Source organism: Bos mutus, chromosome 11 (genome assembly GCF_027580195.1).
Source record: "Bos mutus isolate GX-2022 chromosome 11, NWIPB_WYAK_1.1, whole genome shotgun sequence".
Classification (NCBI taxonomy): Eukaryota; Metazoa; Chordata; class Mammalia; order Artiodactyla; family Bovidae; genus Bos; species Bos mutus.
Genome location: NC_091627.1, coordinates 44418417 through 44444069, shown reverse-complemented (window position 1 = coordinate 44444069; position 25653 = coordinate 44418417). Strand labels below are relative to the sequence as shown.

At 36.5% G+C, this 25653-nt stretch overlaps 1 protein-coding gene across 5 annotated transcripts in view; it reads right to left on the bottom strand.

The window, feature by feature from the left end:
* VPS54 (VPS54 subunit of GARP complex) overlaps positions 1-25653 on the bottom strand; it is a 102647-nt gene that overhangs the window by 1673 nt on the left and 75321 nt on the right. For 3 of the 5 annotated variants that reach the window (XM_070379376.1, XM_070379377.1, XM_070379378.1), the window contains 8 exons: positions 25286-25398; positions 22206-22269; positions 19572-19677; positions 18603-18690; positions 17914-18035; positions 17723-17803; positions 8514-8621; positions 6394-6488 (listed from right to left, as the gene is read on the bottom strand). In XM_070379376.1, coding sequence (XP_070235477.1) covers positions 6394-6488; positions 8514-8621; positions 17723-17803; positions 17914-18035; positions 18603-18690; positions 19572-19677; positions 22206-22269; positions 25286-25398 — 777 coding nt within the window. Of the gene's footprint in view, positions 1-6393; positions 6489-7167; positions 7280-8513; positions 8622-17722; positions 17804-17913; positions 18036-18602; positions 18691-19214; positions 19316-19571; positions 19678-22205; positions 22270-25285; positions 25399-25653 lie in introns of those variants that run through there. The other 2 variants (XR_011466038.1, XR_011466039.1) reach the window with 2 other exon arrangements.

Below are 25653 nucleotides of genomic sequence, written 5' to 3'. Positions count from 1 at the left end.
GAAACAGAAAAATAATGGTGTAAACTGTTTTTTTGGATCAGTTGTCACTAGAGTATACGTGTATGTCACTAGTGAACTCAAGAAAAAGACAAGGTTTCCTGAGTGCCATCTTAAAAAGTTAAATGAAGGCTGGTACTCACATGTAAGTACTACTGGATACAAAACTTGATACTGACAATATAACAACACTTGACAAAAAGCCAAGAATTACACTTTTGAGTATTTAGCTGTCACATTAATGCTTATCCTTGAAAAAACACTCCTGGAAAGAAGGCTCAGATACATATAGCTCCACATACAAGAAATAGGGACCAGTCTGATGAGACGTGTATGTTGACAGATGTGGCCCACAAAGAAAACAGATCTTGATTTAGTATTTTATAAAGAAAGGAAATACAGCTTTGATATTTTAAAGAGCGTGTAAGGTCTGGATTGCTGGACTACAAGGGGGCAAGGATACTTTTATGTACTAGAATCTATAGATACCTTTGTACTTATGTACTTAATGTTTCAGCTTTTGTCACATGGCAGAATTTAGTTACAACCATATTTTTATTTGAAACTTCTGGTTCAGAGTGCTTTAAAATTCATAAAAAGAGTAAATTATGTTTTCTGTGATAATAGGATCAGTAAATACACTGAAACTAACAGCAGAGGCTCAGAAAAGAACAAAGTCTTTTTAAGGCAAGTTTCCCACATTAAAAATTAAACAAAATTAACATAAATCTCCATTTAAAAAGATCAAGTTATGTTTAACAAACACAACTATTTATAGTGTATAGAAGAAAATACACAGAAAGTACATGCTGTACATCAAAGTTGAGAATTTTTGTTTGCTAAAAGGACCAAAAAGAAAAGCAAATATGTGCAATATATGTAACCAATGAAGGATTAATTTGAAGGCATATGCAAAAATCTAAAATCAGCAAGAAAAAAATAATACCCAGATAAAAAATGGGCAAAGTATGAAAAGTCACAGATTAAAACACCTGAATGACAAATATGTGAAGACAAACATTAGGAAATGCAAATCAAAACAATACCATTGTATCCATTAGACTGCCGCTGCTAAGCTCCTAAGTCGCTTCAGTCGTGTCTGACCCTGTGTGACCCCATAGACGGCAGCCCGCCAGGCTCCCCTGTCCCTAGGATTCTCCAGGCAAGAACACTGGAGTGGGTTGCCATTTCCTTCTCCAATGCATGAAAGTGAAAACTGAAAGTGAAGTCACTCAGTCGTGTCGGACTCCATGGACTGCAGCCCACCCACCAGGCTCCTCCATCCATGGGATTTTCCAGGCAAGAGTACTGGAGTGGGGTGCCACTGCCTTCTCCATCCATAAGACTGGCAACAATTAAAAAATGTAACAGCAAATGCTGGCAAGATATGGAATACAAGGGAATGTAAACTTGGTACAGCCACTTCAGAGAGCATTCTGGCAAATCCTAGTGGAGTGAAAATACACATCTGATTCACTTCTAGATATGAACCCTAAAGAAAAGATCACATCATTAGACATGTATAAAGGAAGATCTTCACTGTAGCATGATTGTAATGGAAAAAAATAATACCCTAAAATCAATCACTAGGTGAAATGGATACATTAATATGGTTGATTCATGTGGAAGAATACAATAAAGCAATAAAAAATGGATGATTTTTATATATCAGCATAAATAAATAATAGAAAAAGCAAGCAGCATATGTACAAAATATCATGCAAATAAAATTAATAAAGCAGCTCCACATTTTTTCTGAGATAAAGAGGTAAATGAGAAGAACTTAAAGGATATAGACCAGATTTACTAGAAACACTGCCGAAGGGCTGGGAAAAAGAGAAAAGGACTGGAGATAGGGGTCAAGGGGTACTCAAGCCTTGTTTGGAATGCCAGTTTTTAAAAAATGCTGAACTTTGTTTTCAAGTGAAAATTAAAAATGTTAATACTGATCAATTCTAAATAACAGAAGTATAAATATTCTCCATATGTCTCTGTATTTTAAAAATGTCTTAAAATAGAGAAAAAGAAAATCACATTAAAAAGAAAATTTGCAGGGAAGGGGAGAAGGAAGGGAACATTGCTTAATGGGGCTTCCGAGGTGGTGCTATTGGTAAAAAACCCACCTACCAATGCAGGTGACATAAAAGATGCAGGTTCGCTCTCTGGGTAGGAAAGATCCCCTGGAGGAGGGCACCAGGCTCCAGTCCATAAGATCGCAGAGTCGGACACAAGCATGCACACTTATAACGGGCCTGGATTTCCTCTTCGGGTAGTAAAAAGTTTCAGTTCAGTTCAGTTGCTCAGTCGTGTCCGACTCTTTTCGACCCCATGGAGTGCAGCACGCCAGGCCTCCCTGTCCATCACCAACTCCAGAGATAACTCAAACTCATGTCCACTGAGTCAGTGATGCCATCCAACCATCTCATCCTCTCTTGTCCCCTTCTTCTCTCAACTTCAATCTTTCCCAGCATCAGGGTTTTTTCAAGTAAGTCAGCTCTTCACATCAGATGGCCAAAGTATTGGAGTTTCAGCTTCAGCATCAGTCCTTCCAATGAACACCCAGGACTGATCTCCTTTAGGATGGACTGGTTGGATCTCCTTGCAGTCCAAGGGATTCTCAAGAGTCTTCTCCAACACCACAGTTCAAAAGCATCAATTCTTTGGCACTCAGCTTTCTTCACAGTCCAACTCTCACATCCATACATGACTACTGGAAAAACCATAGCCTTGACTAGACGGACCTTTGTTGGCAAAGTAATGTCTCTGCTTTTGAATATGCTATCTAGGTTGGTCATAACTTTTCTTCCAAGGAGTATGCATCTTTTTATTTTATGGCTGCAGTCACCATCTGCAGTGATTTTGGAGCCTAAGAAAATAAGGTCTGCCACTGTTTCCACTGTTTCTGCATCTACTTGCCATGAAGTAATGGGACCGGATGCAATGATTTTTGTTTCCTGAATGTTGAGCTTTAAGCCAACTTTTTCACTCTCCCCTTTCACTTTCATCAAGAGGCTCCTCAGTTCTTCACTTTCTGCCATAAGGGTGGTGTCATCTGCATATCTGAGGTTACTGGTATTTCTCCCGGCAATCTAGATTTCAGCTTGTGCTTCAACCAGCCCAGAGTTTCTCATGATGTACTCTGCATAGAAGTTAATAAGCAGGATGACAATATACTGCCTTGACGTACTCCTTTTCCTCTTTGGAACCAGTCTGTTGTTCTATGTCCAGTTCTAACTGTTGTTTCCTGACCTGCATACAGATATCTCAAGAGGCAAGTCAGGTGGTCTGGTAGTCCCATTTCTTTCAGAATTTTCCACAGTTTGTTGTGATCCACACAGGCAAAGGCTTTGGCATAGTCAATAAAGCAGAAATAGATGTTACCAGCAGAAATAGATGTTACCTGGAACTCTTGCTTTTTCAATAATCCAGCAGATGTTGGCAATTTGATCTCTGGTTCCTTTGCCTTTTCTAAAACCACCTTGAACATCTGGAAGTTCACGGTTCACATATTGTTGAAGCCTGGCCTGGAGAATTTTTAGCATTACTTTGCTAGTCTGTGAGATGAGTACAATTGTGTGGTATTTTGAGCATTCTTTGATATTGCCTTTCTTAGGGACTGGAATGAAAATGGATCTTTTCCAGTCCTGTGGCCACTGCTGAGTTTTCCAAATGTTCTGACATATTGAGTGCAGCACTTTCACAGCATCATCTTTCAGGATTTGAAATAGCTCCACTGGAATTCCATCACCTCCACCAGCTTTGTTCGTAGTGATGCTTCCTAAGGCCCACTTGACTTCACATTTGAAGATGTCTGGTTCTAGGTGAGTGATCACATCATCGTGATTATCTGGGTCATGAAGATCTTTTTTGTACAGTTCTTCTGTGTATTCTTGCCACCTCTTAAAATCTTCTGCTTCTGTTAGGTCCATACCATTTCTGTCCTTTATTGAGCCCATCTTTGCATGAAATGTTACCTTGCTATCTCTAATGTTCTTGAAGAGATCCCTAGTATTTCCCATTCTATTCTTTTCCTCTATTTCTTTGCACTGACAAGGCTTTCTTATCTCTCCTTGCTATTCTCTGCATTCAAATGTGTATATATTTCCTTTTCTCCTTTGCTTTTCACTTCTCTTCTTTTCACAGCTATTTGTAAGGCCTCCTCAGATAGCCATTTTGCTTTTTTGCATTTCTTTTCCATGGGGATGGTCTTGATCCCTGTCTCCTGTACAATGTCACGAACCTCCGTCCATAGTTCATCAGGCACTCTGTCTATCAGATCTAGTCCCTTAAATCTATTTCTCACTTCCACTGTATAATCATAAGGGATTTGATTTAGGTCATACCTGAATGGTCTAGTGGTTTTCCCTACTTTCTTCAATTTAAGTCTGAATTTGGCAATAAGGAGTTCATGATCTGAGCCACAGTCAGCTCCTGGTCTTATTTTTGCTGACTGTATAGAGCTTCTCCATCTTTGGCTGCAAAGAATATAATCAATCTGATTTCGGTGTTGACTGTCTGGTGACGTCCATGTGTAGAGTCTTCTCTTGTGTTGTTGAAAGAGGGTCTTTGCTATGACTAGTGCATTCTCTTGGCAGAACTCTATTAGCCTTTGCCCTGCTTCATTCTGTAAAATGTTTGGAACTAAACAAAGCTGGTGGTTGCACAGAGGTGGTGGTTGTGAAGGCACTAAGGGCCACTGAATTGTTAACTGTGCAATGTTTAATTTTATGTTATGTCCCAATTTCAGCTTGAAAAAAGTAAAATTTTAGAGCCATTTCAGAAAAAAAAATTCCTGTCTTTGGCTACAGTCTAGAGGTAAGTCTTCAGGAAATTCTATCCTTCAAGGGATCAAAGACATATTTGACTTACTAAGTATTACTGTCTTTAAAAGTATGAGACAATGAAGATCTTGAAGGTGCCAATCCCCAAATAGTTATGTTAACAAAGAAAATAACAGGTGATGAATTAATTTGGATGCTTCAGATCTACTGGTCTGAAAACAACCAACTAGCAAGATTCAGTTATGGGAATAAAAGTAGGAATGTATGAGAGGAATGGGACTTTAAAATAGTATTAGGTTTCTTCAAATAGTGTCTGAGAGATATTTGGTATTCATTATACTGTCATTAAACTTTTCTGTGGCTTTGAAATTTTTGAAAAAAAAAAATTATTTAAAAAAAGAAGAACCAGGTAATAATCAAAAGAAAATCAGATTTTTGCATAAAACTCTTAAATTCAGCCTGGCGGACAAATTCAGCAGTTTGAAGCTTACAAATAGTTTTCTGCAAAATCAATTTACTGTATTCTCCAACATCACAGGTTTTAACTGCGTGGGTTCATTTTTCAAAAATAGTAAATATTAGAGCATTATATGATCTGCAGTTGGTTGAATCTGTGAATGTGGAATTGTGGATACAGAGAAACCCTGTATATCGAGGGCCAAGTCCTTAAGTTATTCTCGAATTTTTCAACTGCTAGAGGGCAGCACAGCTAATGCCCTTCCCTACCTTGTTCAAGGTCAAACATACTTTTTTTTTTTAAAGGGCAAAGCCAACTTCTGATTCCAAAATATGGTTTTTACATTTGTCCCTGTAAGTTTGAAATTTAAGCCTGAAATGTCTTTAATGGGGAAAAAAAATATTCCATTCCTAAAAATCCATGAACAGGTAACAGAGTACAGAAATCATACTAAGGTGTAACTTATATGATCAGTGTCTTGCATTTTATATAATCTTTAAATTCATATCCTAACCTACATTGCTCTTAACAAAAATTCTGTTACAGAACTTTTTATCATTCCCAATATAAGAAATATTAAGGCTCAGCAAGATTAAGTGACTTGCTCAGTAATAGAGCTAGTAAGTGGCCAAACTTAACCCAAGTTTTCTGATTCTAAATCTTATGTTTTATATGTCATATTATTTCACCAATAATACATAAAATTTGTTCAATGGCTTACAAGAAAATATATGCACATTATTTTTTGTAACTCTGTGGAGGAATTAGAGATTTTATCACTCTCATTTTATATATAAGGCAGAGTTTAAGTGACTTTCTCATGGTCATACAGGTACAAAGTAGGACTCTGAGTCCTGTCTGGACAGCTGAAGACTACGGGTGACCGACCTAAGGAGGTGCTACTAACGCACACTGCCTCAAAGGAGACATGTAAGGTCAGTTAACTAACTGAGCATTTATAAAACACTTTAACATAAACAGACAGATAGATATAGAGATACAGCACCCCCACAGAGGGAAAAAAAAAGGCAAAAGATTGCTGATTTTACAACTGTGGGGCCCTGGCAAGATTACAGTGGTAAAGGACAGCGTAATGAATAAAAACTAATCAAACAACTCTATATGGTAGTATGTGGTAAAAATATGTTGAAAACATACCCATTTTGAGGTCCTCCATCATTTATCACATTTAAGTGAGATAACTGCTTTTTCAAGTGGAGTTTGTAACTTGCATTAATTCTTAAAAATAACATCTGGAAAAGAAACAAATCTAAGTTTCTTAAAGCTCTACTGCCACAGAAGACATAAGTAATTAATATTATTTGGAGAAAATTTTTTTGCTTTGGCATATACTTTTAAAATGCTCCTCTGAAAGTATGGAATTGCTATTTCAGTACAGTTTTTCTCCTTAGTTGGGTAAAAGCTCTTTTTGCCCTTCACAGCAGTACTCCTTTTAGTGATATGATTTACTACTGCCTTTCTGCCCCTTAAAAGTCTTCTGGAATATGTAAATGGGATGAACCATACAGGTAAAAAGAATAGAGAAAAGATGGAGAATTCTGCATTAACTAGGAACCTGATAGAGAAAAAAAGTCACAATGGTAAAAGGAAGGCTATTGTTACCCTTCTAAATTACTTGGAAGTATTTTATCGCTCCATATGCAGATTTTTAATGCAATGGCCCAGTACTTCTTTGGGAAATGCCTGACCTGAAATTACATAAAATTAATCTATGGAAACAATTTTGTGAAATACATTTTCCATGACAAAAATATATAAAGTCATCTATGGAAAAGTTTTATGGAATCACTGGTACTCAAATGACAATAATGACATAAAACCTATACTTTGTGCCCAGGTTTGAAAAGAGTTCACTTTAAATGAAGATGCAGATAAAAATACATGAAATACCTGTGTATTCACCTCACTGACCTGGCTAAGTCTTGCTCCAGAATTAGAACTCAGAGGGAAAATTCAGAAGGTCAGAATGTCAGAGGTGGGGGATCTTGCATGTGGAATGAAAATGATGGTTTGGCTAGGAAGACTGAGAAAGGAAAAAAGACCCTAGTGGGTGCTCTGTATCTCAAAGCTCCTCCTAAGTCCTCAGTGAGCCCCAAAGATGGTGGATGATATTTATTCATAAAGTTAGTATGATTAATAAAAACATAGGAAAACATGAGAAGATGGTAATAGCTAGTATAAGATGGAAGTTCAAGGTGGTGTGGAAAGGAGACCAGCAGAAGCAAAAGCAGGGAAGAGACACTACAAAACCTACACTTTGCTCCCAAATACCAATGCCATGCACTCAACCAATTAGAGACAAACTGAAATAAGAAATTTGTCTGAAGAGCAAAAATTTCAGTGAAAGCTAAGATCATTAGTCATATAACAACTAGGCTTGTACTAATTATAACACTGTGTTTGTTAAGTCGCTTCAGTCGTGTCCGACTCTTTGCAAGCCTATGAACTGTAGCCCGCCAGGCTCCTCTGTCCATGGGACTCTCCAGGCAAGAACACTGTTGCCATGCCCTCCTCCAGGGGATCTTCCCGACCCTAAATACAACTAAGCTTGATTGATCACCTGGTATAAAGGGAACAAACTAAGGTGGATAAAGAAGACTGAAAAAAAGAAGTACTGGAACCTTTAAAGTACTCCTAGGAAATGAAATTGAGGGAAGTCAGGGGTAGGAATGTAGTGGAAAAGTGAAGAGAATACGGATGATAGTGTAGGGAAAACAGAGGCAGAGGGTGGATACTTCATAGGCAAGAGATGCTAAAGTCTACCCATTTTGCTATTTTTCCTTATTTGTGCCTACTACACATCATTTATGCTGACCTAACAAACATTAAGGTATACTGATTTGAATTATTAAGTCAAACAGTAATTTCTTCCCTATCCAATTTGGATTATAATCAATGTGTAACTTATTCTACTATTCACTGATTAAATGCTAGCCCTGATTTTCAAACTAATAATGTAATAAATAATGTTGGTAGAATCTGGGACTTCTGATGACCCAATGGACAAATAAAAATGTGCTTTTTAGAATGGCTGAGCACAGAGCAAAGCTACCACTGCACTAGCCTGTCAGGGCAAGGACGGCTTTGAAATCAGAATTTCTATCCATGTTCCACAAGTCAATATAACAACTGGAAAAAAATAATAATGATCATATTGGAACATGAACTAAGCTTACATATGTCAACAGTACATAAAAACACTTCAATTCTGCATGCATATTATGATATATATAATAGTTTTAGGAATTACTACTCACTTGCGTTTGTTCTTCAGGAAGGAGATCAAATATAGCTTCATGCATTTTTGCCATTTGCTTACAAATATTCCTGAAACAGGCAGAAGGAACGGGAGCTTTCACTTCATACTGGCAGGGAAAAATAATGAGAATTATATTCATGTCCTCTGTAATGTGTACTATCCCCACTGTTCACTAAAACATATTATTTTCTGCCCTTACACATCTAACTCTGATATAGTTGAAGCTTACACTTCAACTATATTCTGTGCTACTCATGCAAATCTCAAAAATTTTTCATCAAAAATTCTAATCTACTTTGAGACAGCCAGCATAATTTAGTGGCTAAGAACACAGATCTTATGCTTCCCTTCATAAGAGGGGCGTGTGATGTGTTGCTCAGTCACGGTCTGACTCTTTGTGACCCCATGGACTGTAGCCCACCAGGCTCCTTTGTCCATGGAATATTCCAGGCCAGAATACTGGAGTGGGTTACCATTCTTTACTCCAGAGGATCTTGACTCAGAGATGGAACTGCATCTCTTGTGTCTCCTGCACTGGTAGGCAGATTCTTTACCATGGTGCAACCTGGGAAGCCCTAGATGGACTGCTGCTGCTGCTAAGTAGCTTCAGTCGTGTCCGACTCCGTGCGACTCCATAGACGGCAGCTCATCAGGCTCCACCGTCCCTGGGATTCTCCAGGCAAGAACACTGGAGTGGGTTGCCATTTCCTTCTCCAAAGCATGAAAGTGAAAAGTGAAAGTGAAGTCGCTCAGTCGTGTCTGACTCTTTGCGACCCCATGGACTGCAGCCTACCAGGCTCCTCCGTTCATGGGGTTTTCCAGGCAAGAGTACTGGAGTGGGGTGCCATTGCCTTCTCCAAAAGACGGACTGCTTGGGTCCAAATTCCAACTCTTAAAATTCTTAGCTATGTGAGATTGGGTGAGTTACTTCTCTGTATTAGGTGAGATTATTTCTCTATATCTCAAAGGGCTTATTCTGAGGATTTTAAAAGATGGTTCATAAGAACTCAAAACTGTGTGTGATATAAAGGAAGTACTCAAAAATGTTAGCTACTATTCTGGCTCAATATAGAATAATGAATCATTAAAGTAGGCCCTTCAAATTAACAGTTTGTTTTTTAAACATGATTTTTAGAATGTGTTCAAAGTGGTCATATCTGAAATCAATAAAACTGGTAGAACTAAAATGTTCTTTTTCTTTTGTAGGTGGGCCAATACTGTAATATTTACCCTAATTTTCAAGTATCTATACTAAAAATTTTTTAATTAGGTAAATTCATTTATTATTCTTACATCTGGAACAGTACACTGGTATGATTTAGATAATCACCTTTTGGCCCATATTATAGAGTTCACAGCTTAAATTATACATCATTTTCATTTATAAGTCAAATTTGGGCCAAATAACTATATTTTAGATGTATTAATCTCATATAATTTATTAAAATGATGAGTTCCAATATACTGCGGTAGTAGAACCATGTAGAAGTCATCATGTGACTGGACCAAGCAACACTGTGACAACTCAACAATTTCTCTCTTCAGCCTACAGTATATCAAATATCCCCTTTTCTTTTTTTTTTTCCCTTTTCTTTTTTTACTAACAGTTCTAAGATATAATTTGTATACCATAAAATTCACCCCTTTAAAGTACACAATTAACTGGTTTTTAGTAAACTCATAGCTATACAACCATCACCACTAATTTACAAACACTTCCATCAACCCAAAAAGAAACCCCATCTCCATTAGCAGGCACTCCCCATTCCCCGCTCTCCTCAGTTCCTGGCAACACTAGTCACTAATGGAATCACACAGCACATCGCTTTTGTGACTGGCTTCCTTCACTTGGCATGCTTTCAAAGGTTCATCCATGTTGCATCCAGGACGTCATCCTTTTCACGGCTATACAATATTCCACTGCATGAATAAACCATGGTTAATCCAGTCATCAATTAATAGACATTTGGGTCATTTCTACTTTTTGGCTATTATGAATAATAATGCCATGAACATTCATGTACAGATTTCTGTGTAGGCAGATGTTATCAATTCTCTTGAAGTAGAATTACTGGGTCATATGATAACTCCATGTTCAACCTTTTGAGGAAATGCAAAATGTTTTCCAAAGCGGCTGTACCACTTTACAATTTCACCTAGAAATGTATGAGGGTTCCATTTTCTCCATATTCTCTCCAATACTTGTTACTGTCCTTATTTTACCCATCCTAGTGGGTATGAAATAATCTCACAATGGCAAAATCCCCTTATCTTAATTACCCCCATGTCCTGGGTTGAATAATATTCCCCCAAGATTCATGTCCACTTGGAGCCTCCTAAGGTCATACTGGATTGGAGTGGGCCCTAAATCCACTGACTGGTATTTTTATAAAAGAAAGGAGAGGGAAATTTAGACACAGAAACACACAGAGGGAAGATGGTCATGTGAAGACAGAGGCAGGGACTGAAGTGATGCATCTCCAAGTCAAGGAATGCCAACAACTGACAGAAGCACCTGAAGCTAGAAAGAGGCAAGGGAGTTTTCTCTGTTAGAGCCTTTAGAGGGAGCATGGTCTGGGGACACTTTGATTTGAGATTTCTATCCTCCAAAAACTGTAAGACAATGCACTTCTGTGTTCTAAGCCCCTTACTCTGAGGGAATGTTATGGCAGACCTAGTAAACTAGTATACCCCTCAAAACTTTCCTTCATCACTGCTTTCCCTCAAAATAGTATTCTTTCTGTATGACTTTTACCATACATGGCTTCAATCATTTAAACTTGATACTGTACTTCTTTATTCTCAACCTTTAAAATGTGGTTCTTGCCACCATTCAAACTATCTTCCCTCTTCTGAAATTTCTCTCTTGGAAAAAAATTACTAAAGAGGTCCTAATTTCCAAAGTTAATAACTTTTTTAGTTCCCCTTCCTTGTTTCTCTGCAGTATTTCACACAACCTCACACTGAAAACGTTGTCCTGGTGCAGTACAACGCTTTCCCAGTTCCTTTCCTCCTAACCTTCCCCCTCTTCTATCTCCTGTCTCCTAAGTGCAAAGCAACTTTAATATTAATCCTCTCTTATCTTCCTCACTTTTCTCAATGTTGTTCAATCCCATGACTTCTAATATATCTCTAGTTATGAACCACTTCATTACATGCTCCCCTTTATTACATTCATTACATGCTCCAATCCACATTTGAGCTTACCATGAGCTTTCCCAAACCTGCTCTCTTACCTGTTTCAATTACTATTACCAGTATTACCATCCTCCTGGTCACACAGACTTGAAATCTCCAACTTAAAAGTTTTTAACTCCTTCTTTTCTTTGTTTCCTTGTATTGAATCAGTGACTAAGTCTCACCAATTATACTTTCAAATTATTTTACACATTAGTTAGTACTCTAGGTCAGAATTTCTAAACCTCTACACTACTGACATTTTGAGCTAGATAATTTTTTGTTGTGGGGGCTCTCCTGTGTATTGTAGGATATTCAGCAGCATCCTTAGTCTCTACTCACTAATTACCAGTAACCATCCCACACGAAACTGTGACAACCAAAAAACTGCCACAGACAAAGTACAGATGACAAACTAACACATGAAAAGATACTCAACGTATTAGTCATTATAGAAATTAAAACTACAATGAGATATCACTCAATGCAGACCCACCAGAAGACTAACGTTAAAAAACAGAGACAACAGAAAGAGCTGGTGAAGATAAAAGAGTATCCAGAAGTCTTATACATCACGAAATTGTATAGTCACTTTGGAAAATCATATGGCAGTTTTTTTTAATAAAGTTACCATAAAGTTTTACATTTCTATGCCACCATCAATATATTCAAAGTATTTACACAAAAGAAAACACATGCCCACACAAAGATGTGTCCATGAATGTACATTATTCATAACAGCCAGAAACCGGAGAAAGTCCAAACATCTATCAATTGATGAATGGATAAACAAATAGTAGTACTTCAATCAATACCACTTTATAATAAAAATGAACAAGATATTAACACATGTTGTAACATCCATGAATTTCAAAAGCATTATGCTAAATGAAAGGAACCTGGGACAAGATGTTAATTCTGTATAATTCCATTTATAAGACATACTGGAAAACACAAAACTAAATAGAAGAAAATTAGATCAGTGGTTGTCATAGTTTTGGGGTATTGGGAAAGGATTAACTTCAAAAATACCCTAGAGGATGTTTAGCAGTGATGGAATTGTTCTATACCTTGATTGTGGTCATTCTACTACCCCATTCAGGTTAAAATTCATCAAACTATATACTTAGGGTGAATTTTACTCAATGTAAATTATACCTCCATCAACCTGACTTAAACTGCTTAGCTTTCCACTGGAGTCAAAGCCCTCTTCTATCTTTCCAACATATCTCCCACTCTACTCTTGGGCTTACCCACCCTAATACATTAGCTCTATGGAATTACTTACTTTTGTTATTATTAAAAACAACAGCAAAAGCATTAGCAATCAATGTTTACTGGAACTGTCTCTAGTCAGATACAAAGATATGATAAAAGAAAAGTGCTCCACATATATTATCTCATAAATCCTCACTACATCTTTATGAGATTTTTATTATTATCCCCATTTAGAGATAGAATCTGAGGCTTAAATAAATTAAGAATGTGCCAAAGGTTCTTCAATGGCTCATGTGTGACAAACATGGAATTTGAACTTAGGTCTATCTAACTCCAAAGTGAAAGTGAAGTCGCTCAGTTGTGTCCTGACTCTTTGCGACCCGTGGACTGTAGCCCACCAAGCTCCTCTGTCCGTGGGATTCTCCAGGCAAGAATACTGGAGTGGATTGCCATTTCCTTCTCCAGGAGATCTTCCCAACCCAGGGATCGAACCCAGGTCTCCCACATTGCAGGCAGACGCTTTAACTTCTGTGCCACCAAGGAAGCCCAAACCTGACACTAAACTTCCTTCTTATGATTCCAATCAATATGTCTACTCACACTGTAAACTCAGTGTATCTCTTTGCCTCAACTTAATCTGCTCTAATTGTTGCAGTTTAGTTGCTAAGTCATGTCTGACTTTTTTGCAACTGTATGTAGCCTGCCAGGCTCCTCTGTCCATGGGATTTCCCAGGCAAGAACACTGCAATGGGTTGCCGTCTCCTTCTCCAGGGGATCTTCCCAACCCAGGGACTGAACCTGTGTCTCCTGCATCAGCAAGTGGATTCTTTACCATCAAGCCACCAGGGAAGCCCACTCTAATTGTGAAAAGCAAAATTTATATGCATCCTCATCCATAAAGCTTTCCCAGACCTACTTCCCCAGCTGACAACCATGTATTTCAAAACATTAAAAGCTTCAACAGCACTGAATCATTTCTTTACTTTACTATGATACTTTATATAATCTACCTCCTATAATAGTTACTGATATAATTATCGTACTAGATATTTTACTATTTGAGGACAAGATAAAAGGTTTCTTCACTTTTGTGTATCTCTGTTAACCTAACACAATTTAACTCAACATGAATTAAAGGTGGCTGGGACATTAGTTTAGCCAGTAGTATCATTAGATGTTAATGCTTTATTCTGCTCAAGGAAACGTGCCCTTACTTATTAGCTTCTTAGAATCAGCCTATATTTTATTACTATGCTATTCCTCTTTCCCCAAATTAAAATTCCAGGTAAGAAAATGAAAAGCTAAAAATTGAGAGACTAACCCAAATCAAACACTCTGCTATTTTGGTATGAATTAAAAACTGGGTCAAACTCCTGGGCAACCCATGGAAGCAAGTAGAGCAGGGAGTGGTGTACAGACTTGATAATACAGGGCTTCCCTTGTGGCTCAGCTGGTAAAGAATCTGCCTGCACTGTGGAAGACCTGGGCTTGATCCCTAGGTTGGGAAGATCCCCTGCAGAAGAGAAAGGCTACTCACTCCTGTAGCTACTCACTCCTAGAGAATTTCATGGATTGTATAGTCCATGGGGTCACAAAGAGCTGGACATGACTGAGAGACTTGAGGAAGGCATGGCAACCCACTCCAGCATTTTTGCCTGGAGAATCCCTGGGGACAGAGGAGCCTGGCAGACTTGAGTCATGGGGTCACAAACAGTTGGGCATGACAGCACTATACAGGGAAAATGTATGTTGGGGTAACAAGAAAAAGTCATCAGTGGGGATGGTAGTAAAGAAAACACAAAGCTGCAAATGTCTAGGCATATTCTTGACATTAAAAAAGACATAAAAATTGGGGAGGGAGGTGTTTGAAATTTATAAAAGACTTAAGAGGCATAATGCTGCTGCTGCTAAGTCACTTCAGTTGTGTCCAACTCTGTGCAACCCCATAGACAGCAGCCCACCAGGCTCCCCCGTCCCTGGGGTTCTCCAGGCAAGAACACTGGAGTGGGTTGCCATTTCCTTCTCCAATGCATGAAAGTGAAAAGTGAAAGTGAAGTTGCTCAGTCCTGTCCGACTTTTAGCAACCCCATGGACTGCAGCCTACCAGGCTCCTCCGTCCACGGGATTTTCCAGGCAAGAGTACTGGAGTGGGGTGCCATTGCCTTCTCCGAAGAGGCATAATAATAACCAAATGCAATATGTAGATCATGTAAAAGCCTTTGTTCAAACAAATTATTATAAAATGACATCTTAGGACAATTGATAAGTTTCAAATAGGAATAAGTATTAGATGATAATAAGGAATTATTGTTAATTTTGCTGGTTTGATATAGTCATGTGATTATATAAAAAAGTATCCCTCCCTAAGTTTTTAGAAATATATATTCTTAAGTACTTAGGGATGAAATGTTACAGGGCCTCAAATTAACCACAAAATATTTCAACAAAAAAAGAAAAATGTTAATGATGGTTAAATACACGTGATAAATATATGGAACTCCATTACATTATTTTCTTTATTTTTCTTTACCAAAAATAATGCAATAAACTGTTACAGGAAAAAGTCTAGCCATAGTCCCAGTTCTTGTTCAAAAACTCTGGATGACCTGATAGAATAAAGAAAAGGTTTGAAGAGTACCAGCATTTTTGGGGATTTGCTTCATTCTATTCCCCAGTTCATTATTAGTCTCACTATTTAACATTTACCTCACTCTACATTATCACCCTGGTGGCTCAGATGGTAAGAATCTTCCTGCAATGCAGGAGATCTGGGTTCTATCCCTAGGTCAGGAAGATCCCCTGAAGTAGGACATGGCAACCCACTCCAGTATTCTTGCCTGTAGAATTCCATGGACAGAAGAGCCTGGCAGGCTGCAGTTCATGGGGTCACAAAGAGTTGGACTGAATGACTAACACTTTTACTTTCACTTTAGTCTACATTGTTAGGTGTTAAGTCCTTTGCTGTATTAGATGGTAAACTTCTTAGGGTAGTTACATGCATTATTCATTGACTTTTGGCACAGAGAAGAATGTCATATATCAAAAAGGAAACTGGTGGAATGGAACTGCTTTTGAATTTAGTTTGCATTTCACAACCATGAAGAAGACAGAGAATTTCTAAACAATAATTTTTCTCTACACAAAACTAGTAATTTAGAGGGCATAATATAGGTATGTCTGCACACAACTGTAAATTCCTTAAGTTTCTTAAAGGAGAAGCATAAAGCATATATGTTATCTACTAACTATGCCAGAGTTACTCAAAGTGCAGTCTGGAGATTCCTGGGAGTCAGAAGCTCTTTCAGGGAATATATGAGACAAGAACCATGTTCATAGTAATAGTAAGATTAATATAATTCACTTTCAAACTCTCATGATTGAATATTGGAAATTTTTAGGTGATATGTGATGTAATTCTGAAGTCTAGTTCAGTGTGTTTATGTATTCTTTTTAAAAAAATTTTTTATTTTAAATTGGAGGATAATTTCTCCACAATGTTGTGCTGATTTCTGCCATATAACAACAAGAATCAGCCATCTACATACATATATCCCTTTCCTCCTGAGCTTCCCCCCGAAACCCCTATCCCACCCTTCCCAGGTTGTCACAGAGCACCAAGCTGAGCTCCCTGAGCTATATCACAACTTCCTACCAACTATCTATTTCACAGATGGTAATGTATATATTTCAATGTTACTCTCAATTCATCCCACCCTCTCCTTTCCCCACTGTGTCAAATCCGTTCTCGACATCTGTGTCTCTATTATTGCCCTGCAAATAGGTTCATCAGTACCATTTTTCTAGATGAGTTTTAAATCTTTTTAGTTTTAATTTCTAATATGGTACTCACTGATAGCTATATCTGCATAAACAAAAGCTATTTAGGGGTCCTCAATTATTTTTAAGAATGTAAAGGGGGTCCTATGACCAAAATGTTTGAGAACTAAACATTAAACAAACACAATCTTATTTTCCAATCACTCCTTTCTCACTGTCAACTTCAAAGATTTGTGTGTTAATGGGCACCACTTTATCTTGTCTTTTTATAATTTTTATGTGTCTGCTGCTCTTGCCATCTCAGAATTTGAAGGATCCAAGTAGAAGGAAAAGCATATCAAAGAGCCTTGCTTTATGAGTTTACTCGAAAAATGCTCTGGGGCAAAAGTATAAACTAAACAAAGCTTCAAACTCTCAAGTTATGAGATTTTTGCTTTTTCTCTAAAACATGTACAGAATAATTTAGGGAAAGTAAAGAGTGAGAGATAGGTCAAAAGTGACTAGGCCTGATTAAGTGACATTTTTCTGAAGATACTTTCCCCGTGTAATTAAGAATTCTTTAGAAAACAGAGCTACTTTTAATGACCTATTTAGAATGGGAAGCAAATAAGAAACAAATACGGAAACTGAATATCTATGATGGAAATAACCCAGCACTTCAGGCTCTGCTTTTTAGCCTAAAAAATAAAGTAACACACTTTATCACAAATAATTCAATTTTTTCCCTATTTTGATCTTTATTTTCTTAATTCTATCTCTGGAAGGCTTTCAAACTAAAATATTTTTTGAGGAAAATACATAATTTTCAATACAGCTAATATAAAATTACTTCTATAAAGGGTCTCTCTCATCATGAGGGGAATCATCTTCCCTCATCCCTATCCTCAAATCCCTTAGGAAATGAAGATAAACTATTTGGGTGATCTCAACATTCGAGTTTTTCCCTATATCCTGAAGAATTTTGACTTGTTAGAACTAACTGTGAAAAGTCACAACGCCTTTAAGCAAAGCTTAATAATTTCCATAAATCATTACCTTAGATAACAGCTTGTCAAATAAGCTATCCATTATCGCTACAAGCTTAGCTGATATTTCAGCTATGTGGTCATGGTAGTCCTATAATGAGAAATAACATTGTACATTAAAGACCTGGGATACATCTAAAATACTTAACAATTAAGGAGTTAAATTTATGAAACTCCAGGAGAAAATACATGAAAAGATACCTTAGTGATATGATCAAAATGCCTAAGCATACTGTATTGCTTAGGTTGCAGTCGAGCTTCAAAATGAGCCCGGATCACAGGAATGTAGTGCACAATTAACTGCAAACAGCGTGAAGAAAGAGCTGAAGATCCAGGAGATGGACATATCATGGAGGAAAAAAAGGTATTAGCTGACTTCAATTACCTATCAAATTATGTAAAAAATCAATTTTCTACAGACGACCCAAGTTTATTACATAAATGGAGAAAACAGTGACAGAAAGCAACATATTTCATTTTGTTTAAGACAATCATTTGGTACTGAATGATGTAATGAATTATGCTAATTTTCCCAATGGACTCAAGCTGTGGGTAGAATGGCATGAGGAAGCTAAGGGGACAACTGATTCTCGTGACATTGATGCCTTTCACCCCATACACACTTATGTACTTAATACATATTATATTTTAACATTTTTTTTAACAGTAGTGTAACTTGTAGTAACTTACATTTATTAGACTAAAAATTCCTTGTAACATTTCTCCAGAAGTTATTTTTCAATTATGGCAATACATAAAAAAAGTAAAGTAGAACTGCTACTTTTAGAGCCTTTGGTTAGAGGCACAAAAACACCACGTATAATAAAAACCTAACTATAGTGACATCACTGAAATGCCTCAGCATGTGAATTAAATGCAAGAATCCATACCCAAATTTTTTGTAGTTATTGTTTTTAGTCCAACAACTTGCAGTGCACCAGCTCCAAGAACTAACTGGCAACTTCTTGAATTGAAGTACTAACAAAGGAAGGAAGAGAAAAAAACCAACAATTTATTAAAAACTATACTTTATATGCTGGCAATGTGTTAATTCTAATAATACATTCCTCTTTCCTCTTATGCAAGGACCAAATGAATTTTTCTAGTAGGAGCAATTAGGATTTGTTTTTGTAATGACAGAAAAAAAAAAGGGGGTGTTTCCCAATAATAGTATTTACAGTCTGGTATGAAAAAAGTTGAGAAATTCTAAAAAATCAGTTGTTCAAAAATTAATCTTGAATTTGCAATCATAAAACTCGTTGTTTTAGTCTTTGTAATTGGATAGTCCTATTTTCAAAAGGGTAACAAAATCTTTCTGGACTAAAATATGACAACTTTGGGATAGAATTAATTGATAGATTAGGAATTTGAAAAAATAAAGCCTTTTCTCTATCTAGGAGTTTAAAATATCTGTTAATATGAAATGGCTGAATAAAACTATCACCACAGTTTCACTTCACATCAATGGTTCTGAAAGAATGATTTAAAGAAAAATCTCTAACCTTAGTGAGATGAATTTTGTAAAGTTCAGTGAATTCCTTCCATGCACATTTGAAACCAGTCCAGGTTTTTTGACCTAAGTGGCCTCAGTCATGTTCAGCACCTAACGAACAAATCATCTCCTGTCTCCAAGGTCATTAACAACTCTATAGATGTAATGAGGAATCACTAAATGTTGAGTGAGAAGGAAGCAGGTGGCCTTCAAATAATATGTTGTGAATCAACCACAGCCAAATGTCACAAAATTAATGTCTTAAAGATACCATGACCTTGAAATGTCTTAAGAGTTGGAAGATTACTCACACCCTAATGTATTACTTCTTCCAACTATTTTTCCATAAAAGTGAAATCATACATACCTTCAATAAGTCTGATAGACGAGTGAGCATGTCAGTAGTAACAGATGGGATATTATCCACACACTGGCAATATTCAAGGATAATTCTTATCAACAGCAATACAGTTCTACCCCCCCCAAAAAAAGAGAGAGAGAGATGAACCAGTAGGCACTCAAAACAAGAAAAATCGAACTGATTTCATATACAAAAATCAATACTGATCTTGGCAACTGTTCAATGATGTATTTTACCTATAAGTAGAGCAAGTAGGGACTAGAGTAAGGTAACAGAAAACCTCTAGGGTGTAAAATTAAGAAGGCACTCAGTTTCAAGGCTGTGCAACTGCAGGGCATGCACTTTCATGACACTGAGAAAGGGTACTTCCTTAAATTTTGTGCTTATGAGCACATCACTCTCTGTGACACTTGCAATAAGTAAGTCTTTTCAGTAAGGCAGGTATCTCATTCCTTGGCCAATTTAAAAATCCTTGGCCAACACTGAAAAAAGTTTAAGCAGTGTTTCTGATTATGTAGCAGGTTATCATAGATGTTGAATTAAGAAGGGCCTAGTCCAGATTTTCTTAGTGAGATAAAAGAGAAATTGTGGCTTCTGAGAACAATGTATCTCCTAAGAAGCTTACTGGTAAGTCACAAAAGATTTTCCAAAGATGAGAAAGTTATCAGCTCATTAGCAAGATATGTCACAAGCTGAAAAGAGACACTACTGGGAGGTTAAATAAGGTTGAAATTAAGGGGGAAACACCCATTCATTACAGGACATCTAAATTCAATGAGATTCTGAGAAATGAGTGATCCATGTAAAATAATGTTTTATAAAAGTCTGAAGGAGAGACAGCAGTGCTTCAAGGAGGAGACTATCTAGCCTTTATAACAGCTTAATTGTTAGACCATACATTACTCTCCATGCATAATCCTAGAGTCTGCTTTACTGGGCAGGAGTCCATTGCTATCGTTTGTAATCTTCTTGCTGAATATACAGTACTTCCCCTTTAGCCAGAGAGTTCAGCTTTTTGACAGTAGTCTCTTAGCTTAAAGAGCAAGAAAGACAGATAGCTAGAGGGGACCATTTCCATTAAGTAAGGGAAGAGTAACAAGACACAGTCCTTCCTCAGTATCCACAGGGGACTGGTTCCAGGATACCCCGTGAATATCAAAACCCCATGCATGCTCAAGTCCTTTATATAAAATGGCATAGTAAAGTCTTCCCTCTATATCCATGGGTTCTACATGCTGGTTAGTGGGATACAGAACCTGCGGATACAGAGGACCAATTGCAATGGGTAATTAAGGAAATAAATGACAATTAGATCAAAGGACTAAAATTACAGTGAGGTTGAAAAAAGTTTTATCCTACTAGAAATGGAAAAGAATTCCAGAAAAGAAAGGAATGGAAGCTTTAGCTTACAATGGTTGTACTTTGGAGTTTTGGAGAATATACAAGTTGAGAAAAAGCATAAATTCTACTCACACTAATTGAGTGCTTATTAGGTGCCAAGAAAAATTAAAATGGTAAATGATCCCCATCTTTGAGGAATTCAGATAATAACCAGGGAGATACATACACAAATAAATAACTCTACTACACTGCAGAAAGAGCCATGATAGAGGCACACAGAGTTACAAGGCAAGGATCATTCATTCTTCCTGGAGGGGATGGCTATTTCAGAAAAGACTCATTTAGTGACAAGAAACAAAGAAGAAAAGTGACAAAGAATTATGATATAGATAATGGGAGCTAGATTTTGCTTCTAATTCTGGCTCCATGTGGGTAATTTTATATTAAATACTTAAACTTCTAAGCTCCAATTCTCTTAACCATAGAAAGGGAACAATAATACCTGAAATGTCTATTTTATAGTGTGGTTGGAGAGATCAAATAAGATCACATATATGAAAATACCTAAACTATTGTTATGAAAGTATATGAAGATATTATCTTAAGTATCTATTAATAAAAGGCATATAGTCCTAGACAAACAACACTGGAATTTATATTTTTCTTAGTTAACTTGAATTTGAAATACTGTTATTGGTAAAAGAATAAAAGACCTAATGACAAATGATGGTAATGGAAATAACTACCAACAACTATCAACTTCTTGTTAGGTGAACTAGAACTGTGCAAGATGTTTTACAGGAATTACCTGTTTCACAATAATTCTAAGTACAGTACTATTTCCCACATTTTGTTTTACAAAGAAGGAAACTAAGGCACACAGAGTAACTTGCCCAAAGTCACAAAGTAACAGAGTTGTTGGGATTCAAACCTAAGCAGTTTGACTCCAGAGCTCACAACTTCAATAAGCTGCACATTGCACACCAAGAAAAGTTGCAGGTAAAAAAGACAGGAAGAGCCTGAGACATTTACAGCAGAGAGCCACTGTAGCACCCCTGGATGTACCTCAAAGTTCTTGTGGTATGAGAAAAATCAACCAACCCCTTTTTTGTTTAGCCAGTGTAGTCTCTAATGGATACAGAATACTACAAAATAAAAAGGAATCCATAAAATTTATTTAAAATTCTTTGTAAGATTTACAATTGTTAATCTAAAATTTCTAGTTTACATCAAGCGGTAACTAGAAGACCTGTATTTTAAATACTTGACTCAACTAATAAAGAAAAATGTGTCACTCACCCAACAACAGCATACTGTTGCCCCTCAACAGTAAGAACTTCAGCTGGTTTTCTTTCTTCTGTAGCTAGAAAGTTAAAGCAAATGAAGAGACATGGGTATAAGATGAAACAAAATACTGTATAAAAAATTTAAACTAGGAAAAAAACTGAAAAAGTTCCTATTTAAGGCCTGGAAAGACCTCATTTTTGCAAATAAACCTACTTCTTGGAAAACAATTTAGCACAAAGTAAGTAAAGTATATTGGATTTGGAATCGGAGAAATTTGAATTTGAGTTCCAGTATTACCAATTACTGGATAAATGACTTCGGACCAATTACTTCTTTTGAGTCTCAGTATCTGTATCCATTAAACATAGACAACGATATCTATCTTTAAGTGTAGTTGTCAGTGAAAGAGATAATGCTTACAAACTGGCTATCCTCTAGGTCTGGTACATGGCAGATGACTGATAAGAAGTAAAAGAAGAGTGTTATTAATCTGGAAAGACATAACTAGCATTTCAACTGGTTTTCTTTATTATAATCTTTAGAATACTAGTTAATACGTAAATTCAGTGGAGAGATTATATATTTAGTTTTTATGATCTTTATCCAAAAGTTACTTTATTTTCAGTAATGGTATTTTTTATCATTAAAAAACAGAATTCAGTATGTTGAGGTGAAAAGAACAGTGGACTGGATTACTGTCTTGAATCAGCCTATTAAACAGAGTACCATGGGCAAGTCAGTCATAATGATTCCCTAAGTTTCAAGTCCCTATGTTCTAAGACATTAAATATCTACATCCTCATTTCTTTCAAGTAAAGAAATTCAGTGTGATATAATTTCTAATCACAGTTCACTCTATATGTCAGATTAAAGTTTCTTGAGGACAGGGGTTGTGTCTTAACCAACACTCAATACTGCAGAGAAGTGACTTAGCACAGTAGTTAAAAAGGGGCCCTAACATCAGTCTGCCTGCAGTTGGATCCCAGTTCTACCACTTTCTAGCCATGTAACCTTAGGTATGTTGCTTGACCTATTTGTGCCTCAGTTTCCATATCTGTTAAATGGGAATACTACAGCTCATGGACCTGTAAATGAGATAACAATGTAAAGTGCTTAGAACAAACTGTCTAGCAGCGGGTAAGCACTAAATTAATATTTACTGCTATCTGTTAAATTTCATCTCCCCAATGCCTTGATAAGTATTTAGTAACTCAATAAATGGATGATAGGTGAATGAATATAACCCAGGAACCTTCACTTTGCATGAACTAGTAAAATATTAATGAATTTCTAATAGCATATACTTTCTTCCTGGTCAGAGAAAAACAAAAGACAGAGCAGGGTTTGTAAGAGAAACTTTCTACTGTCTGTATCCTACAAAGAGGAAGTGAAAATAAATAGTTCACTCTGTGGGAAAAACACATGATAAATTGGTCACTTTTAGAGTTATGATTTTAATTCAAAATTGGAATGTGTTCAGGATAGTGAACTCCAATCAAACACAGCTTGAAAGAACAGATGGGTAATAAGTCCTATAATTTTAAGTTTGTGATTTAGAATGATCAGTGTCTTATTTTTCTTTCAGTCTTTGCCACTTAAACACTTTTGCTTTGCTAATATCATACAATCAATTTAAAAATTGTGACCACCACCCAACACTGTTATCTACTAAAAATGGTCACTAAACAACAGAAATGTACTTGATTTCTTCAATTTCTCTCTCGACTGGATTGGAATTACTCTAATTTTCACCTGTTCCTCACCCCCTCTCGTTACAGTGGGCAGAGGGAGCCCCTCTCTTGAACTGTGGATTCAATTCCAGGGGTCCTACCCCTACAATCACTCTATGTCACTCTTATTTTAAATCAACTTTCTTCCTCTTTTATTAAGCATAAAAATATAATTCAGTTTCTCTTAAAATTCTTCTCTCAATTCCCTAAGTGCATTTAAAGGTAATAGTCTCTCTAATAGCTCTTGTGTCTCTAGCTGCCACTTCATCATTTACTTTCCCCTCAGGGCCAAACTTGAAAGGCCTGTTTGAAAAGGTAGCCTTACACTTGTCTACCCTTCCTTACCTTCTGAATTACTCAGCAGTGAACTACAATCTGGCTCTATCAGGCCACTGAATTAAAAAGACTGCAAATGATCTCCTGTGTGTCAAACAAGTGGTTACTATCAGTCTTTCTCTTGCAATACAGTTGCATTTTATGGTACAGTATACAATTTTTAAATATTTCTATGTAAAAATATTAAATTTTCATTAAATGCATAAAAACTGAAAGTGCAACTGCCTCCTCCATTAAAAACATTCAAGAATTTCATAACTACAATGCATCCTGGTATTACACTTTAACTCACATACAAAAATATTTCTAGCCATTGTGTATCTTTCACAAGAAACCTGATTGATATTTAATACCAATGACAATTTTCTTCTTGAAACTCTAATTTTTTAACTTCTGTCTTCTAGATTGTCCTGCCTCCCTGCCCTTCCTCTGTAGTCTCCTGCATAATTTTCTTTTTCTATGGTTCTTTACATTTTGTTTTTCTCTATCATATCAAGACTACCTTACTTATGATTGCTAATAAATATATTTTTCATTAGACTTAGCCCTTTTAAAGTAAAATTATACCTTTATCTGTCTCAATATCTGACACATAGTAGACACTTACCAGTGTCTAAACAATTCTCTAAACAATATAGAACAGTGGTTAAGAACACAGCTATAAAATTACATAAAGTTGGTTTCAAATCACAGATCTTCATTTATACCAAATTCCTTAACCCCTGGCAGTCTCATGCCTCTTCAATATTAAACAAGGTAACAACATTATCTTTATCATAGGTTGTTGGGAGAGTAAATGCATGTAAAGCACTTGGTCCAATGTTTGGAATATGGTTAATATTCAATAAATATTTAAAATTATTATAAATTGCCACATACTTTTCAAATCAACTACTTACTAACTAAGCTGGGATATGAGTTCTAAGGTTTCCAAGAGGCACTATCAATTAAAAAAATATTAAGCACTCTTACAAAATGAACAAACAATATAAAATTGAAACAGAATGTGTGAAAGAGTACACATACCCCCTGATTTTTTTTCAGGTAAAGCAATCTTTCCATGTGATATAGAATCAACAAGATCCTGAAATTCTGCAGGAACATCAGCTTGCTTCCAGCGTTCATTGTCTAAGAGAAGGCTATTCAAAAGTAAAAATAAAGATAAACTTTAATAATATTTCAACCCTATCTCCTAGGGTGAAAAGAAAAGGAAAAGTCAAGTGAGTACTTAAGACTTACATATTTAAAACTACGTGTATCTTAGTTAAATTCAAGTAAAGCCCATGCAGTACAAGGCATTTGACTTTCTAAACAGTAACGGTCATTAGCTGTTGCTAGTACGTGAGACTTTTAAAAATGCTGAACATTGAACTGATTGAAAGAGACACGTGTAC